This window comes from Plodia interpunctella, chromosome 28 (genome assembly GCF_027563975.2).
Source record: "Plodia interpunctella isolate USDA-ARS_2022_Savannah chromosome 28, ilPloInte3.2, whole genome shotgun sequence".
NCBI classification, from domain to species: Eukaryota; Metazoa; Arthropoda; class Insecta; order Lepidoptera; family Pyralidae; genus Plodia; species Plodia interpunctella.
In genome coordinates, this window is record NC_071321.1 from 1,604,354 (window position 1) to 1,624,729 (window position 20,376).

Here is a 20,376-nt window from a genome sequence, read left to right on the forward strand (position 1 = left end):
ATTGAAAATACTATAAAGTGAATTTATGGGAAAAAATAACCAATGTACAATTTAAAATCATATTCTATCTGTATATAAAATTTCATAGAAATCCATTAAGTAGATATTATAACATTAAATTATTATTATTATAAAGAGTTATCTCTTTAAAACTTTTGCATTTGATTTATAATATTACTAACGGCCCTTGTCGGATTTATACCTAGATAGTAAATCCATAATAAATTGTACGCCTAAACATTCCTCAGGAATCGCACTATCAATTGGTGAAAACTGCACAAAAATTCATCAAGTAGTTTTTGAGTATATCGCGTTCATATAGCCAGACACGACATGGGGACTTATTTTTGTAATATGTAAGGATTATGATATTAAGACTGTACAATTGTATGAAGATGACTAAGATCCAGTAAAGTGATAACTAAACATCTAGCTAGATTGTAATAGTACTTACCTATAACTAGGTGACGTAGGCGGCTAATACGCGGCCTTGGTAGTTATAACTTGAATAACAGACGTATTACAATTTTAATCCGACTAAGAACAATCAGATGTGTTCTGTGCTCAATAAAAAAAAAAAGAAAAAATAATTAAAAAATATATTAGTTCTTTTTTTGAAGTGAAAACTTATACATGTCATTTCTTTTTTTTTTAAGTGAAGCTGGTGATTAGATTTGAATTTAGAAAATGCGTTTTATTTTTAAATATATTGAAGTGCTAGTGGTTTTATAATTGTTTTTGTTGTGGAAATAATTGTTTATAGCCTTATGGGTGAATGAATATCAATTTATTTAGATATAAGCAAAGGTAAGAATTACAATTATAGTGTGTAATTTGTATAGCGTTTTTAATATTAAGAAGCTATAGTATCTAGCCTGATATATTGTTTAAAAATATTTTTTTTTTAAATATTACATGACATCCATTGGTAGTTGAGAGCTGAAATGTGGAATATCCCTACATTGGGAGGTTTATGGGCGTACTAATTCCTGAAAATCATACGGAAACGACGAAAAACAGGCGCGTTCGAAGTTGCGGACAAAACATAAGTTTTTTCACAAAAGTAACAAGTATATTCTTTGCTAAAATGTTAATATGTTAACTGTAGTACTCAAATTCAAATGGTTAAGATTTTTATTAGATTCAAAAGTCGATAAAAATCCTCAACACTTTTCGCCCAAAAATTCACGGAAATAAATTCGCCACATGCATCAGTCAGTATTTAAATTTTAATATTCCTATATTGCTGAAAAACTAATGTTGCTGGCATCATCTCATCCACTAAAAAAGAGGTGACGGTTTCCAAACGCACATTCTCCAAACATAGCTAAGAACACTCTCGATTAAATTATCTTTTAAATAATAATAATAAAACTAAATCAAAATCAGTTCAGCCGTTTTGCTTCTACGATGCCACGGACAGACATACAGATACATAGACACGTTAAATTTACAGCTTATTATAATTAAAATAGTACTTGGCCTTAACAAAAACACCCAGTCATCACTTGTGTAGAATTTCAATGCGACATTTGACATCGGGCGTGCGTGAAACAATACAACTTAAATTATATGAGGACTAGATTCGGATTGTGAATTGTGAGGTATTTATGTTTTTTAATTCAGTGCTGATTTGTGTTCTGCGTGGCCATGGTTTGGTGGAATTAAAAAGTTATGGTGTTCGATTTTTAAATTGGGAATTGTCAATTTTTTTTTCGTAAATTTATATCTGTCAATTTGATATAGGCAGGTACGTATAAAAGAAATATTTTTAAAAAATATGGTTACCTTTTTAAATGGGTTTTCTTAGGGTGCGTTGCACCGTCAAATTTGACGTTTATTTTAACCGGCGCACCGTTGACGTTTAGATAAAATTGCGTACTTTGCGGTTTCTTCGCACGTTAAAGTTAACATAAAAGTTGAGTTAAAGTGTCTGTTAGCGTACATGTATAGGATTAAAAATTGTGTTTTACAAGTGTTGGATAGGGCTAACTGGCAAATAACTTGCGGATAATTATCTAGCAGTTAGTTTTTACATAGAGTTAAGATTCACATCTTAACTCTATGTAATAGCCAAGCAATATAATTTGCGATTCTATAGAATCGCAAATTAGATTGTATTTTTTTATATGAAAAAAAACTACCAATCACGAAAAGTCGTAGAATAAAAGTTGCTTGTTTTGATGTACCCAAGTAGTCTTTAGGAGGTTTTGCGTTTGATAACAGTAGCCCTGTATTAGAACTCGAGTCAATATCTGACAATGATTTTAGTTGAAAAAAAGTCAGATTTATGTGCCTAAGAACAATAGGCCATTACGCCCATTCGTTTTAAAATAAAGCAAACATCCTAATGAATGGTAGAATCAGTCTAATGTTGAAGAACTGAGCTTGTTGGATGCTATCAGTTGACACTATACAGTAACGTGTAAATGTTTTAATTATCAGCAGTCACCACGGCTACGGGTAGTCACCAAGAAAGCGATTAGCACATTAGAAAATGCTGGATACAATCAGAGTAAATTACATTATGTAAAAGTGACTTTATAAACGAAAGATACATTTTATCACTGAAGGAAATAATCACAGTGATTCGGATGGAAACGATCTCTACGATTTGATATAAATCCATTCAACAAAGCCACAGCGGTGGTCAGTGACGAACTTATCCCTATAAGAACTCTTCTATTCAAACACGATAATAACATTTATGATGGCATAAAAAAGACAACAAAAGATGAGGAAGTTGATGTTAAGACGTCATGATACAAATAATAGGAGATAAAATATAAATGAATATATAAATAAACGTGTGTTTTCCCGATGTTAAGGAACAGTCAAGTGACCAAGAAGTAATGGTGCTCTGGTTGTCCAACCTGGCAACTATCGTAAGTCTACTTCTACACAGTAGCATGACAAAACAAAAAATGTTCAATGACTACGCTGACTTTGAGGTGATCCATCCCGATCTATGTCCAGAAAACGGTTCCCATTTAAAATTAATGATAATAATAGCTACAGCTCCACCCAATTTAGAAGAACGGCACGCAATCAGAATGACCTGGGGTCAACGACGTCCAAACATATCCATAGCCTTTTTAATAGGTCTCCCACCACATCATTTAAGATCACGGATTCAATGGGAGAATTTGATTTTCCGCGACATGATAATCGGTCGATTCGTCGACACATATGAGACTCTCTCGTTCAAAAGTCTTTCGATGCTCACATGGGTGCAAATGTTCTGTCCTTTAGTCCCAAGACTGCTGAAAACTGACGATGATATGTATATAAACATACCTAAATTGATACGTTTTACTGACGAAACTTTGCGATTGGATAAGAAGAGAACAATTTGGGGGAGATTGTTCACGCGCCACCCACCATCGCGGAATATAGAAACAAAACAATGCGTATCTAAAACGGAGTTTCCTGGAAATATTTATCCAAATTTTGTGTCCGGTCCAGCTTATTTGATGACGACAGATGTAATAAGAGACATAATCGCAACTGCTGCAAAGGAAACGTTCCTTTTCAGACTTGAAGATGTCTATTTAACTGGTATTCTGGCTGATAAATGTAAACGTAAGATAAATAGGGTTAATGTTTGGGAGTTTTTTAATAAGAGGGGCAATGGGGATCTGTGCGATACGGAAATATATATATCAATACATGGTATCAGTAGCAATGATTTACTAGATATTTGGAAAAATAAACAAAATAATAAGAAGAAATGTTTGGCCGATTACGATGGTATCATTAGAAGTTACACCGTTTCTGGTAAATTGTTAAAGTATTTGAGTGCCTTGGAGACGTGGAAATGATCGGGAATCGAGTGTATTAGCTTAATCTATACATGTAATAGAACTGTAAGTAGGTGTGTATCTGTACATAGGGGATATTAATGAACAATAAGTACGGGGGCTCTTTATGTGGGACTCATAGAAGCCAAAACAATTTTGTCTATCTTTTTGTCTGTTTCTATGTTTGTTCGCGCATCACGCGAAAACTACTGGATAGAATTGGACGTAGTTTTCACTGTTATGTAGCTGATGATAATAACTTAAAGTCTGATATAGGTTTCATCGCGATACGTTGCCTAGAACCCGAGATATTTACAATAATAAGTTATTAGCGGACGCACGAAAAAATCGGGCGAAGTCGCGGACAAAAACTACGTAGTCAGGTAAATGATTTAAGTTTATTTTCATTTAGGTATCTAGTCAAAACGTATATTTTAATAAATGAGACAATTAATTAGTTATCCAAGTCACTATTTTGCTTTTTTTTTTATAAAAAAAAAAATAGTGACTTGGAAAGAGATAATACAATGTTGCATTAATATTTCTATATATTTAAAAACTTTGATTACAGAAATAACTATTGATTCTGTGATTATAAAGTAGTGGCACGCCCTGGCTAATAAAATCACTCCTCTCCTCTTAAATCACTCTATTTAAAAAAAACCCGCACCAATTTTAAAGATCTAAGCATAGGGACAGACAGACAGCGGAAAACGACTTTGTTATAACTATTTATACTATGTAAGTGATATTTATATGTCACAAGATTTAAGTTTAAGGTGGTTTACACCGTCAACTGTAACGTGCGCAGAAAAACGTAAAGTACGCCATTTTGTCTAACGTCATGTCAGCGGCGCGCCGGTTAAAATCAACGTCAAATTTGACGGTTCGACTCATAAGAATGTTCAGTTCCTTTTCTTGTAATAATATTGTGTGTTTTTCTAGTGTCCAATAAAAACATATGTGTAAATAATGTTTTTGTCTATTGGTGAAAATCTTACAAAAATCCGGTCGATAGTTTTTGAATTTGAGCGCATTCATACAAACAGACGCGACAGGAGGACTTTTTCAATTAATGTTAAAATTGGTAAGGCAGAGGTGATTCTAGTATCACAGATTTCAATGTAATGTACCCCCGACGCAAAAAGAGGGGTGTCATAAGTTAAACCGCTAAGTGTGGCTGTCTGCTTGTCTGCGTACGTGGTATCGTAGCTCATCAACGGGTGAACCGATTTGGATGCGGTTTTTCTTATTTGATAGCTAATTTTTATGCGGTAGTTGTTAGATATGTTAGATCAAAATCGGTTCATCTGTTCAAAAGTTGTAGCGAAATTAATATTGAAAGTCGGAGGTTTTTTTAATTTGTGTAACAAGTAAACTTGTTATTTATTATAAGACTATTGATGTGCCCAACTGCTGGGCCAAGGCCTTCCCTTCCATTTTCCACAAATCCACCCAGAGCAGCCTATTGCCACCCATTCAAATCGTGCATACCTATCTATTAAAGTATTATTGATTGTACCTATTCTTAACACCCGACGACAGAAAAATTCAAGTGTATTGTATATGGTCTGTGATTTTGTGAACTGTAGACACCCCCTATCATAGCAGTCGAGCGGCTGAACCAATTTTGATCAACCGAGTTTTCTTTTATTTGAGAGAGAATTCAATCGAGAGCGTTCATATCTACGTTTGTTAAATGTGTCTGCTCTTTTCTAGCGGATGAGAAAGTGTAATCAACTCCTATAGGCCAGTATGCGACTGCTTGCCGTTCTAGTCGTAAAAAAGTCATGTCAGGTGCCTTTAGGCGACTTGAATAATTTCTGACACCAGTGTTAGTAATAGCCACGCAATAATATCTCTCGCTCTCAATGACAGTTCAGTTTGTGACCTCGTGGTCGAGGTATTCCACGAACCGGACTTGTTTTGAGCGCACCCGTCGAAGCGCACCAAAAAAGTGCACTTCGAGGAATACCTCCGTGGTCAGGAGGCAGTTTTTTTTTTTAATTTATTTTCTTTTCAGTTATAAACAATGGATTTTTTCGACCGTGACATGTCCAATGAGCCGACTATACCAGAGTTTTACAAAGGGAAAACAATTTTCATCACGGGTGGTTCAGGTGAGTATTTTTTTGTCAAGTTAAAAACAATAAATCTGAAATTAGACTTAAACATGCACTTCACCACGTCAAATTTTACATTATATTACATACTAGCTTTGGCCCGCGACTTTTCCTTTGAAAGATCATTTTCCATCATGACCCGACAGCGGATCGAACCCGGGACCTCTCGGTTCAGGGGCAAGCACTTTACCACTGCGCCACCGAGGTCGTCATGCGACGTTATAAGTTTCGATGTGACCACTGATTTGAATATATAGACATTAATTCACCGGTGGGCGCATTATCATGTAAATCATTTGGCTTTAACGTGGGTCAAACTGTCGTTTAACTTAGAATATATTTTGTTACATTGTTGTTTAAGACTAGCTGCGCCTCGTGACTTCGCTCTTCGTGAGAATTTCGGGATAAAACAGTTATTCCCGGTCATATTCTACCCGTGTACCAAATTTCAGTAGACTTTGTGATATACAACGAATCGCAATGAAACCTTAACAGTTTTAAAGTTAGATAACTGTAAAAACTTAAAATCAACAATTACTTAAAATCAAACATTACTTCTATTCAACGACCTCGGTGGCGCAGAAGCAGAATGGCGCAAAGATCCTCACAATTTGAAGTACACTGCTGGGTTTTCGTTGCTTTAATAAAAAGTTCACATTAAAATCCAGCAATGTATAACGATTTGCTACGATCTTGGCCGAATGAATCCTACAGCACATTACTATAACGTTTTTTTTTCTTTTCATGACTGTAATTACAGATTTATGATGTCTGAGTAACAGATTTTTATTCTAGTCGCCTAAAGGCTTTTGACATGATTTTGACGACTACCTACCGTGTCTATTGGCGAGTATAAGTAATCGCACCCGATAGAACTTAAATTGTTAATTGTCAGAAGCGGTGGTGGTGTAATGGTTAAGACGCCCGCCTGTGGATCGAAGGGTCTCTGGTTCGAATCCTACTCGTGCCACATGAGTTTGTATATCAAACTGACAACACTTGCTTCCGGTGAAGGAAAACATCGTGAGGAAACTTGCACACTGGTTGATTCTTAATAATTTGTGTGTGAAATGGAGAAGGCAATGGCACACCACTCCATTAATAATGCCAAGAAAGTTGTTGTGTGTGTTTCATTCCACGTAATAACCACGACTACGAATATGAATAGTGTGCAGGTTTCCTCACGATGTTTTCCTTCACCGGAAGCAAGGCTATGAAAACTATTATGATTCAGATTGGTATATTCGTACACTTTATACGAAAGAAAGATTATCTTTTTGTAGCTGCGCCCCGGGGCTTCGCTCCCATGGGAATTTCGGTGTAAAACTTACCCTATGTGTTATTTCAGTTTATATTCTACCCATATATCAAAATTTCATAACAAACAGTCCAGTAGATTTTGGGTGAAAGAGTAATAAACACACATACATCCTCACGAACATCCTCACCATATTAGTAGGACTTTTTGACCTCAATAAGTGACGTACATCATCCAAATATGAATAAAAAAAATAAAATTAAAATCTCAATTTCCAGGTTTCATGGGCAAAGTTCTGATAGAGAAGCTGTTATATTCCTGTCCAGATATTGACAGGATATATCTCCTCCTCAGGAGTAAGAGAGGAGTAGGAGCTGAGAGCAGACTGGCGCAGATATACTCCTCGGCAGTAAGAGTTCTTTTCGTACACAAAATATCTCATTTAAATTTTTCATTCTGATTTCTGCAGCTATAGATCGTCGCTTTCCTATTTTTTCTTTTTCACTGCACACGGTGGTCACCATCTCTAGTTGTCAGATCATTGTCACGCATATCATCCTCGACGACATCAAGCCAGCACGTCTTGGGTTTGCTATCTACTAGGTCCTGGCGGGAGCGGCATAGCTAAACGTGAGTGGGTAATTTGCGTACACAAAACTACGTAGACGAAAGTTAAGTGTAAGTCTTTTATATGCGTCTATATTGTGTGAGAATACCGGAGTAAAAACGGTAATAATGTAAAAAGAAAAGTAAATTCTAAGGTGGGAACAACACAACGAACAGACGGGCGAGAATCACATGACGCAACATCGATTCATTGATAAATTTTGGTTTCATTATTTAGTATTTTGAGTGGAGTTTGATTTTAATTATAATAATAATAATAAATTCTTTATTTACTAAAGGATTTGTACAACAATTTTAACTGATACAATAGTGTTTCCTTGTTATAAGTAGATAGTACAAATTACTTTATAAACCCTGAGTTCCAAACTAGGCAAGCCTGTATTTTGGAATCCAGTGTTCGACCGTATATAATTGAGGAACATCCTATATAAAGAGTAACTAGAGTGCTTAGGCTAAAAGGATTAACAATGAGCTAGAAAAAGAAATATGTACGTGTGTATTTAAAAGTGAGATTGAAAGTGTGGTGAACAAAGTGTGTTTGTGTTGTGTGTTGTCATTCAATTTTTTAATTAATTTGTCATTAATTGTGCTAAAACATTTTTCAAATTTTATTTTCAGTGTTTCGACAGATTAAGGGCACAGAAACCGACAATTTTCTCTGAGAAGGTGTTCTACGTCGGCGGAGATGTGATGGAACCAGCTTTGGGTTAGATGTTTTTACAAGTTATTATTTAGTGGCCTGTGGTTTCGCCCTAGAATTACCATATCCTTCCTGGGATGACATCGTCATCATATCGAGTGTCTTAGCTAACACTGGTGTCAGATTTTATGCAAATCGTCTAAAGGAATCTGACATGATTTTTACTTACGTATACGAGTCAGATTGATATACAAACTAATATGGTACGAGTGGGATACGCAACTGAGACTTATCGATCCACAGGCGAGCGGTCTTAACCATTACACTACCACCGCTTTCAGTGAAAGCATGAAGCAAACATACAAACAGAAAGATATTATTTCAGGCATTTCAGGAGAAGACAGAGCCCTGCTAGTCAATCGAGTCAATATTATATTCCACGTTGCTGCTAGCGTAAGGTGATACATTTTTATTAATACTTCCATATTTAATTATTTTAATAAATGCAAAAGTCTGTCACGCTTTGAGGGCTGAACTGCTGCCATGGATTTAGTAAGTACTTATATCTACTAATTCCATGCCTGCTGCACCGATTTTAATGACATTTAAAAAAGATATAGTCAATAAAAAAAAAATTGGCTTCTTATTAGTCCATAAAGATTCCCCATCGTTATTTTTCTTAAATAGATTCTATGTACAGACATAGTCCACTTACAGATTCATTATAAGTATGTAACAAGATCACAAAATTTGTATATAAATAACTAGCTGCGTCCCGGGGCCTCGCTTTGGTGGGAATTTCGCGGTAAAAAGTACCCTGTGTATTATTCCAGGTTATATACTAACCGTGTACCAAATTTCATAACAATCCGTCCAGTAAATTTTGCGTGAATGACCATGTGAGTAATAAATACACACGCCTACATACTCACAAACTTTCGTATTTATAATACTATTTGTTCGCCGCGAACTTAGACCTTGCGAACACAATAATTTCTTGATGAGTTTTGACAAAATTGTGAATATTTCAAAATTTGATGCCCCACGTACTTAAAAATTCCATTGACAGTCCCATTCCTATACACCTTTTAAATTTCATCAAAACGGTCCGAAGTTATCGCGTTACAAACATACATACATTAAAAAAATGTATTTCGCTCGCTCGGTCTATTAGTAGGACAGCAATGGGTTATTTACAAATCTAAATTTCAGATTCGACGATCCTTTACCATTTGCCGTGAAGCTGAACCTCGGTGGTACCAAACAGGTCGTCGAGTTCGCTAAAGAAGTCAAGGATCTTTTGGTGAGTTTCAAGACTTACTTAAAGCTACAAATACTAGCTAACTACTATCTCACGCCTCTCATTGACTCGAGTGAAATAGCACATAGTCGATCTCACTCATGCAGATTGTAATGAAAAGGAAAGAACGATATTTTGCGCGTCAAATGTTCCATACTTAGTGTTGTAGTATCTGTGGTTTAATCCATTTTTATTGGCATTGGCTTGGCAAATTGGTATCCGCTCAACATAATGTCATGGCTTGAGACCATGAAGCTGATCTTCTGTGGATGCCATGAAATAAATTAAATAATAAACACACTTTACGGATCAGGTGGTTTTGGAAGCTAAAACTAAAACTAAAATGTTCTTGGGTGCACATCGACTGCAATATATAATGCTCTGAGAACAAAACGTCCTCAATTTGAAATGGGTTCGAAAGTTAATCGGCCTTGCTAATAATTAGTCCTCTAGACATAATGTCTGCTTGCGTGGGGATAAATAAATAAATGAGGACAAACCACACATATAGAGCTAGCCCCAAAGTAAGTTCGAGACTTGTGTTATGGGATACTAACTCAACGATACTATATTTTATAACAAATACATATATAGATAAACATCCAAGACCCGGGCCAATCAGAAAAAGATCGTTTTCCATCATGATACGACCGGGGGTAGAACCCGGGACTTCTCGGTTCAGTGGCAAGAACTTTACCACTGCGCCACCGAGGTCGTCTATACAGAACAAACACGCAGAGGCCCTTTGGAGAGTTTGTGTAGATCTCCCGCCAAGACCCGCTCCCGTATATACCAATGAAATGATATGCCTCTGAGCAGGTCTCGGCGGGAGTGTGAACCATAATATTATACCAATTATATTATATTAAAAAATAACTCAATATTATATATAATAACTACATACGTAATTACAAATAAAGTGCTGCAAATTAGTTTTTCTTTTTAAACAACATTTCTCCCTAGGTCATGGTCCACGTGTCAACATCATATTCGAACACCAATCGAGACACCATAGAGGAAGTAATGTACCCTCCTCACGCTGACTGGAGGGACACCATCCAGATCTGCGAGACTTTAGACGAGCATACTATCAAGGTGCTCACGCCTAAGTGAGTATTCTTCTTCATAGTCGTATTCCTCATGGCTGAGGGTCGTGGTCATTACGTGGAATTAAAACTTTCTTGGCCTTAGTAATGGAGTGGTTTGCCATTGCCTTCTCCATTTCACATACAAGTTAATAATCAAGTAGTGTGCGGGTTTCCTCACGATGTTTTCCTTCACGGGAAGCAACTTAGATTGGTATACAAACTCATGTTGGCACGAGTAGGATTCGATCCTGGACTTTTCAATCCACAGGCGGGCGTCTTAACCATTACACCATCACCGCTTCACCGCTAAGTGAGTATACATGTTATATTATCACGGTCTTTATTTACATCTACGATGTCTACCCATCTCTGAGTTTGTAAGGATCATGTGTGGAAATCCATAGGGATTTCCACATGCCACGATCCTGACAAATTTCACTGGCTTCGTCCACATTCATTACTTTCATCATGCCATCTATATTCATTTTGAAGCGGTGGTTGTGTAATGGTTAAGACGCCCGCCCGTGGATCGAAAGGTCTCAGGTTTGTATCCCATTCCTTTTATACCATATGAGTTTGCATACCAATCTGACTCATATATAGTAGTTTTCATATGAATGAATGAGTGATCCTTGTTGACGACCTCGGTGGCGCAGTGGTAAAATTCTTGCCACTGAACCGAGAGGTCCCGGGTTTAATCAGTTTATCTATATACGTATTTGTTATAAAATATAGTATCGTTGAGTTAGTATCCCATACCTTTGGGGCCACCTGAATCTGTTCCAGATACCTGGGCGAGCTGCCGAACACGTACACGTTCACGAAGCAGCTGGCGGAGCACGCGGTGCGCGAGCTGCGCGCGCGCGTGCCGCTCGTCATGGTGCGGCCCTCCATCGGTCAGTGTCTGCTGCGCGCGCACTGCCGCCGACGACGCGAATGCGTGAACATTTTTCATGAATAAAAATAAATAAGAGACAGAACTAGCGGCTAATAGCTGAACTTTCCTAAACAGAGTTGACATTTGGCAATATTTGGATCAGACAGTGTACAAACATCGAAACAGCTAGGCTCGTGTATTACAGCTACTTTCATAGCATAATGTCCTACGGATTATTACTATGGGGTAATGCAGCTGACATAGGAAAAATTTTTGTTTTACAGAAACGAGCAATTCGTTTTATTTATGGGCTTAAGCCACGGGATTCCTTGCGAGAATTATTCAAATCGATAAATATTATGACTGTTGCATCTCAGTACATCTTCGACGTACTTATTTTTGTTAAATCTAACGTACACCTGTATAAAACATTGAGCGATGTTAACAGTGTAGTTACTCGTAATAGGCATAAACTTTGTATGAACAGATTCCGACTTAAAAAGGTTAGGCGGTCTTTCGTGGGTCAAAGTGTAAAATTGTTCAATAAACTCCCTGTAGAGGCTATTAACTTGCCAATGCAAAAATTTAAATCATATATTAAAAATGCTTTAATGGCTAATGCTTATTACACGATTAGCGACTATTTAAATGATAAAAAACCTTGGACCCTTCCTAAAACTTCCACCTCTCACACTTGATTTTAATTTTTTTTTTTATTATTATTTATGTATTTTCTTGACATGTTTATTACATATATTTTGACATTTACTTGTAAAACATATACGTGATTTGTGATCTTCAAGTGTCTGAAAGTAACATAGGTATCTATTATGTTAGATTATGGAGATCGAGTATGTCATGCACATTCAAATGGTCAAACCGGTAGCGGCGTCGTGGATCGGGTCGGGAGGTTCCCTCTATTGTGGTTGAGCTTCGCGATGGCTGACTCACGCGTCAACTCGTGAACGGGTGCTGCCGGGGGAACTGGTCAGCTCGATCTTTTATTTAAAGTTTTTTTTTTTGTTTGGTTAATTATACATATATATATAAGTATATATATTTTCCTTTCATCAGCACTTGATCACAATCATAATATGTTTCAGTATACCTTTTGACCATGTACTTTATTATGTACTTACATGTTATATTACTGATAAAAAATTATACATAAATTTATATTTAAAAAATGGTAAGCCCTTCTGGCATGATAGGGACCAACACTGTTTGAATGAGTTTCTTTCGGCATTTCTTCTCAGCAGTGGTCGTTCCGAAATGCTAGTAGTTTAATTTAGATTATGACGTGAAAAAGTGCCCGTGAAGGCCTAATTTCTGAATAAATGATTTAATTTTGATTTTGATTTATTTAAATAATGTAGTTTTTTTCTTCCAGTGGTGTCCAGCGTCAAGGAGCCAATGCCAGGTTGGATTGAGAACTTTAACGGACCCGCTGGGATACTGGTCGCGTGTGGGAAAGGTAAACGCCACCAGGAAATATAAAGAGCCATTTTACCATTCCTACAAAAGTTGGATGACGATACGCGGGGCTGAGGCAGACGGGTGGAAAATACTTCTTCTTCAAGGCTCAACACACTGATTCCTCAAATAACGTCTGTAATATTCAATCAATCATTTAGTTATTTCGTCAAGCACACATGGTGTCTTGTGTGTTAAAAACTGTTACATATATACAGGCATATAACTGTTACTATGTATTCGGTAACCCCTTACCATCATGTAGATAGTAAAACATACTCTGTTGCAGGTATAATGCGCAGTCTGTACACGGAACCAGATCTGATAGCTGACTATATGCCGGTGGACATCTCGATCAAGAGTTTCATAGTGGCAGCTTGGATGAGAGGAACTCTGAAGTATGTTATCATCATCAGCTATTTTAATGTCCCAACAACTCATGGAGCTGTGGTGGTGCAATGGTAATGAAGCCAAACTGTGAGACGAAAGGTCCCAGATTTAAATCCTACTCAAGCTACATGAGTTTGTGAAGCAATCTGGCTTATGTATATTATATGAATAGTAGTTTTAACAAACCATCATGCGGCTAACATGGCCCGCCCAATCCCACTTCAGTTTCGCAGACTTCCTACCGACGTCAATTATATTTGCGTAACGGAGCAGTGTTATTTATGACGCGATCCGACTCTTTACACCTAACTAGCTTTTGCCCACAACTTCGTATGTGAGTAAAAATCTGTTTCCCGTGGGAATCCCTTATAAGTGTTTCCCTACACTGTCCTAGGAACCTACACTCCAAATTTCAGCTTTCTACGCCCAGTAGTTACGGCTGTGCGTTGTCAATCATTCAGTCAGTCACTCAGTAACGCAAGAGATTTAAATGTTGTATATAAATATGCTACGATCCATGGGTCTTTGGCAAACCTGCAGCGTTAGCTTTTTTTGGTCAGGGACCAAGTTAGGCAAGATACACATGGCGCCGGAAAGATGGGCCAGAGGAGTGACTACTTGGGTCCCGACTGATGGGAAATGATCGCAAGGCAAGCCGAAGATGCGACGGCGGACGAACTGTCGATCTTCGATAAGGAATAGCAGGAATACTTAGCAACAAACAACTGACGAGGAATAGAAGTGGTTTGAAACAAAGAGGGGATGCTTTTGCACAACAGTGGGAGCTACAATCTATGAAGGAAAATATCCGATTAAACTAGTACTCTAATTGATGATTTGTCAGCCAGTGTGTGAAATTGAGGCAAAAAAATGCAATGGTAAAACGCTCCATAGTTATTGCTCCACAGTGGTCGTTGTGTGTTTTACATATGATCCTCAGCCATGAGGAATAATTATAACGAGATAAAGACTGACTCATGACAATTTAAACTATTGAAAATTTTCAATTTTGGTATATGGACCTAGTTAACCTGATGTTATACTACTTATTAAAAAAATGAAAATAAGAATAATGATAAATTCTTCTGACATGACAGGGACCGACACTGTTCAAATGAGTTTCTTTCGGCATTTCTTCTCAGCGGTTTTCGCGAACATACTATATAAAAATTTGCCGTGAAAAAGTGTATGTGTCGGTCTAATTTCTGAATAAATGATTTGAATTTGTGTTACTGGAATTAAAAGTATTACTTTAGAAAATAAGAAATTCCACAGGTTACAGCCCACGGATGACATCCCGATCTACAACTGTTGCGCCGGGGACCTCAACAACATCACCATGGGGGAACTCATGGACATTGGCAAGAAGATGGCCGCTATCATGCCTCTCAACGATATGCTGTGGAACGTCGGAGGCACGATCACCACTTCCAAGACTATACATTATATTAAGGTACTTATGTCTTTTATGATCAATTCTTTCATCAGCTCCTCTATCTAAAATATTTATTAGCTCAATATTTCAAAAATCTGTATTCTTGCTGATTTCTGCTGAAGACATTGCATTGGTTTGATTCTGACATAGGTATTGAATGAAATGATTTGGTAGCAGGTGGTGTATAATTTTTGGTATTGCCATCGAAACGTAAAAATGAAGCTCTTACACAAGATCCTGTAACTAAAATGCGAACTCAACTTTGCCATAAATTCTTGGTTAAAGCAAGGTTTTATGTCCAGCTCTGCAAATCAAAAGTAGGTTCTCTCTTTGGAGTGGAGCTATAAATTCTTGGTTAATCAAAGGTTTTATATTCAGCTCTGCAAATCAAAAGTAGTTTCTCTCTTTGGAGTGTGAGACTATTGAAATGTTGCTACCAAGTGATCCAAGTGATTTTCAATAATCCATACGAGCGCCAGACCTCTTAGCTTCACTTCATTTCCTTCTCAACTTCACATGGTGTGTGGTGTGGACATCTTTAGTTCATCAGTACCTATCAGACTATTGATATCCATGTCCTCTTTAACGACAGCAAGCCAATCAATCAATCAATTCATTTATTGGCATAAAATGTTGTTACAAAAAGTTATTATCATAATTATTTGTCGTCCTCGGTGGCGCAGTGGTAAAGTACTTGCCTCTGAACCGAGAGGTCCCGGGTTAGATCCTCGGTCGGTTCATGATAGAAAATGATCTTTTTCTGTTTATTAGCCCAGGTCTTGGATGTTTATATAATGTATTTGTTATAAAATATAGTATCGTTGAGTTAGAATCCCATAACACAAGTTTCGAACTTACTTTGGGGCTAGCTCAATCTGTGTGATTTGTCCTAATATATTTATTATTTACGTGTTCCTATATATTTTACCTCTTGCGGAGCCAGCATTCTAGTCAGTAGGGAGTTTAGTGTAATTAAAATGTATACTAATGAAAGAACGGAGGGATATTAAGAAGCAGGATTTCCACTCCGACGGAAATGTTTGTACTCACGATGTTACAGAAATAACATCTTACGGACCTTAAAAGTTTATAAAGCTGTGTATAGAATTTAACAATATTGGTAATAGATATGAAGAAAAGTTGCCAAATGCACGAGTCGTTAAGTAGTTTAAAATTATTTTCGATAGAATTGGACACAAGGACGCAATAAAAGGTTTGCTCTAAGTCCCATTACTATTTGATTATGTGTTTTATGTGCAAAAGTTCAGAAAGTTAATTCGGTTTATTAATAGCTTTTGCCCCCGGCTTCGCTCACGTTTATTTCGCGTCCGCTAATAACTTATTATTGTCAATATATCTCTGGTTCTAAGCAACGTATCGCGATTAAACCTATACTTTAAGTTAGACCATCCCTTATACAGCTGTAAAACTGTATGGAATTACATGATTTTACATTACATTTGCGTGATGCGCGAATAAACATACAGACAGACAAAAAACATGTTTTGGAATCTATTATCCCATAAAGATCCCTCATAATGATTTATCGGTAATATTTCCTATGTACAAACATAGCCCACTCACAGTTTTATTGTATGTATAGAATATTATTGGTAATTCATATTTGGGACAAGGTTTGAATGTAAATAACACTTAAATTAGATAGATATATTGTTAGATATAGTATCGCTGTGTAAGTATCATCGAGTCTATAATCAAATAAGTAAGTATAATCAAGTCTCGAACTCACTGTGGGGTTAAATGATGTGATAGTTGTCTTTTCAGTCCCTATATATTTATTTTCAATTTATTAACATGTTTGAAACTATTGGAGCCTGATTTTAGCATGCTCACCATTTGAATTTGTATAGCGATGGACGGTGAAACATGCGTGTGGTTAAGTTTTTCTTTTAACACCACATTGTAAAAGAATGTAAACTCATGTTTTTACAAATACCTACCTAAATAATCTTTGTCTTTGATACAATTGGTACACAGAACTTGTATATAGATGAGAAGTAATCTAAATTTTTGCTGCCATTTTTATAGGTTCTGTTATTGCATTGTCTACCGGCTTTATTCGTGGACGCTTTACTATGGCTAATGGGAAGGAAGCCGATGTAAGTACCAATCTTCATATATGTACATTTACACTAATATAATAATAGAAATTAAAAATTTAAGAAACTACCGACCGCGAAGTTGCTGGCATTCTCTTGTCCACTAGAAAAAAGCTGATTAACAATGGTTAAGACCATTCTCGATAAGTGTGGGAAATGGAACGCAATGAGTGAAAGAGAGGGATGTAGGAATGAAAGGGACGGAAGTACAAATAGAACGCGCTAAGACGCATTTTTTCTGTGTGGATTTTTTTAAATAAAAAGTGCTGCCTAAAAGAAAGAAAAAAATAATAATGAAAAAATAAAACTCTTTCAAATTCTACTATGTCAAATTTGGTTCAGCTGTTTGGCTGTAACGATGCCACGGACAGACAACACGGACGGACACGTTTAACTTATAACTGCCGTAGGGGGTTAAAAAGAGAAGATTTGTATTTTTGTTTGTAAACGAATAAATTCAGACGATTCTGCGGTGAAATGTTGATTAAAATGGTGCAATACAGAGTTGATCTATTTTTAACTTCCTCATGTTCTCGCGTCCTTAGTTGTATTAAGGGCTGTGACGCCGCGTACCAAGGGCAGCGTAAAATATAAACCGTAAAATGTAAGTTTTGGCGTTTAAACAATTAACCTGAACTGACATCAACCTTCCTTAGAATTGTTATTGATGCCTGTCAGATAAGCTATTTGTTCCTTATTCGTCTTGTACGATATCCACGGGAGGATAAGGAGTGGTTCTATTCTAGGGACGAACTACACTCTTATCAATTTTATTTTGACGAATATTCCTTCATTTTTATATATTGGTTAGTGAGAGTTTGAAATCCTTAAAAAGTTTATCATTTTACAGGTTGTTGAAAGTCCAACGGCGCATATACATAGCGAACCTAGCGCTACAGTACTACATCACCAAGCAATGGAACTTCAACAACAAAAATTTCGTGAAACTCCGCTCCAGAATAAAGGCCGAAGACCACGATGATTTTTACTATGAAATGGAGACGGTGGACCGAAATGAGTATTTTAAACAATGCTGCATTGGCGGAAGAAAGTTTCTCTTGAAGGAGAAAGATGAAGACTTGCCGAGAGCTAAAGCACATTTTACTAGGTAAGTTGATTTTTTTTTATAGCCTGTATTTTGTGTCCCACTGCTGAGCAAAGGCCTCCCCTTTGTAAGGTATGTTGATTATTTATTTATTTAAAACTTAAAAACGTAGACACACATAAATATTAAGCATAACAGGACCCGCGCGCGGGGCCCTTTAAATATAAATTAAATATATTTTAAGGATAACTCACACAGAATGAGCTAGTCCCATAGTAAGTTCGCGAGACTTGTGTTATGGGATACTAACTCAACGATACTATATTTTATAATAAACACTATATGTCTGTGAGCTTGTATGCCTGCAACAATTTTAGAGTTTAATAACATTCCTAATTATGTGGTCGTCCAAAAAAAGGGACCTTATGGCGCCCGGCACTTACGCAATTACTGCCGTTGTTTCGTATTCGAACAACGGCAATATAGACCTAAGCGCCAGCCGCCATAAAGTCCCTTTTGATTTGGACGACCACATATACTTTAATCAAAGCAAAAAATATGTTACTGATGTAAAAATGTATTTAATTTTGATAATCTTTTACCCATTCAAATTGCCAATTCATATAGGATTGATTGGTAGGTAGTGAGAAACAGGAATGGTACAAGCTCTTCTGGGCAATACTGTTTGAATGAGTTTCTTTCGGTATTTCTTCTTAGCCATAGATCAACAAAAAAAAAATGTTTTTAGCAGTGGTCGTGAAAAAATATATGTGTAGTTTGTAGCTTTGAGAAATTACTATATATTATAAATTTTAAAGGTCTAATTTCTGTTAAATTCTTTGACTTTGGTGAACTAGTAAAAAAAAACAAAAAAATTTAATTGTAATTTAATTTTAAATATTCCCATACATTACTTTAGTTATTTTTGTTACCTGTCCCGTTATCTGTCTGTAATCAAATCTTGCAAGTTAGATTTCTCCTACTTCCAGTTGTCTACAGAGTACTGTGTCCTACAGAGTTGAAATTTCCCACGTCGCTTCAGTTTCCATGACAATGCATTATTATGATAAGCATGACCTGATGTTGCAGCCCGGATCGGCTCCAAACGAGGGAACTCCTCAAACATTTACAGCATGAACATGGGTTTTTGTCAGGCATTAAATGGCATAGGATATCTCTGACGTCAATACAAGCTTGTGACAAATATGACATTTTTGTAAAAAAAAATTGTTTCAGAATGCTGATTCTAGATAAAATGGTGCAGTGTATTTTCTACGGAACCCTGTTCTGGTGGCTCGTCAACTCGAGCTACGTCCAGAGTCTGATGAGCTTCTTCGTCAATTGATATGTGTGCATTTCGGTGCAAGTATGAACTTAGAAAAACAAAATTAAGGAATGTTTTTTTCTACGTTTATTTTGATTAAAGTTTCATTTTGTTTATTTAATTGTTTTATTTAAAACTATATCTAAAAACCGACCGAACATACTTGGATTAAACAATAGTTTATCTGAAGCTGGAACTCCAGAAAAATTTTATAGAAAACATTTAACATACACAAAACTTTGATGTTTGTTTCCACACGATGTGGACAACATTGAGTATATCTAGCTAGCAAACAAAATGGCTGATGGTATCCAGCTTCCGAGAACTGTGCGGGGTAATTTCGTGTGCTTTCCACCGGGCACCGAAAGCAAAAACTTTGTTGATGTATAACCAAAAATGTGTATCGAAAAACGTGTTAAATTAATTATGAAATGAACAATATTTTTGTGTAGACTTTTATTTTTATTTTTTAGGAGAACCAACAGCTGTGTTTACAAAATAAAATCAATATATGAAATATATTAGGACAAATCACACAGATTGAGCTAGCCCCAGAGTAAGTTCGAGACTTGTGTTATAGGATACTAACTCAACGGTACTATATTTTATAACATCCAAATCAACCTGGGCCAATCAGAAAAATATCATTTTCCATCATGACCCGACCGAGGATCGAACCCGGGACCTGTCAGTTCAGAGGCAACTTTACCATTGCGCCACCGAGGTCGTCATCCCACTTTATCCCACTAATATAAACCAGATTAAGTAGTTATTTGTTTTTTTTTAATTTTGAGCTATTTAAGGACTACCTAGCCATATCTACGTTAGAGCCAGAATCCGCAGACGGTGGTTGCCCAATTCATTTTTAACCCCGAC

At 36.5% G+C, this 20,376-nt stretch overlaps 1 protein-coding gene across 4 annotated transcripts; it reads left to right on the plus strand.

The window, feature by feature from the left end:
* The first annotated feature begins 651 nt into the window (after positions 1 to 651).
* Positions 652 to 19,616, plus strand: LOC128681844 (putative fatty acyl-CoA reductase CG5065). 4 transcript variants are annotated; one of them, XM_053766074.2, is made up of 14 exons: positions 652 to 807; positions 5,824 to 5,920; positions 7,460 to 7,590; positions 8,427 to 8,514; positions 8,834 to 8,906; positions 9,661 to 9,751; positions 10,712 to 10,857; positions 11,623 to 11,732; positions 13,104 to 13,187; positions 13,476 to 13,584; positions 14,852 to 15,029; positions 17,061 to 17,131; positions 17,982 to 18,239; positions 19,413 to 19,616. In XM_053766074.2, exons 2-14 carry the CDS (start codon positions 5,833 to 5,835, stop codon positions 19,519 to 19,521), a joined length of 1,536 nt encoding a protein of 511 aa, XP_053622049.1. In that variant the 5' UTR covers positions 652 to 807; positions 5,824 to 5,832; the 3' UTR covers positions 19,522 to 19,616. The 4 variants fall into 4 exon arrangements, with proteins under 4 accessions (XP_053622049.1, XP_053622048.1, XP_053622047.1 ...); XM_053766073.1 differs by lacking the exon at positions 652 to 807 and adding an exon at positions 1,500 to 1,604; XM_053766072.1 differs by lacking the exon at positions 652 to 807 and adding an exon at positions 1,541 to 1,750.
* Positions 19,617 to 20,376: the final 760 nt, after the last annotated feature.

Excerpts from the sequence above, each read along its gene's own strand:
- LOC128681844 (XM_053766074.2), top strand. The coding sequence starts at position 5,833 with ATGGATTTTTTCGACCGTGACATGTCCAATGAGCCGACTATACCAGAG. Across the intron at positions 7,591-8,426 it reads CGCAGATATACTCCTCGGCA|TGTTTCGACAGATTAAGGGC; the intron begins GTAAGAGTTCTT and ends TTTTATTTTCAG. Across the intron at positions 13,585-14,851 it reads TGGATGAGAGGAACTCTGAA|GTTACAGCCCACGGATGACA; the intron begins GTATGTTATCAT and ends GAAATTCCACAG.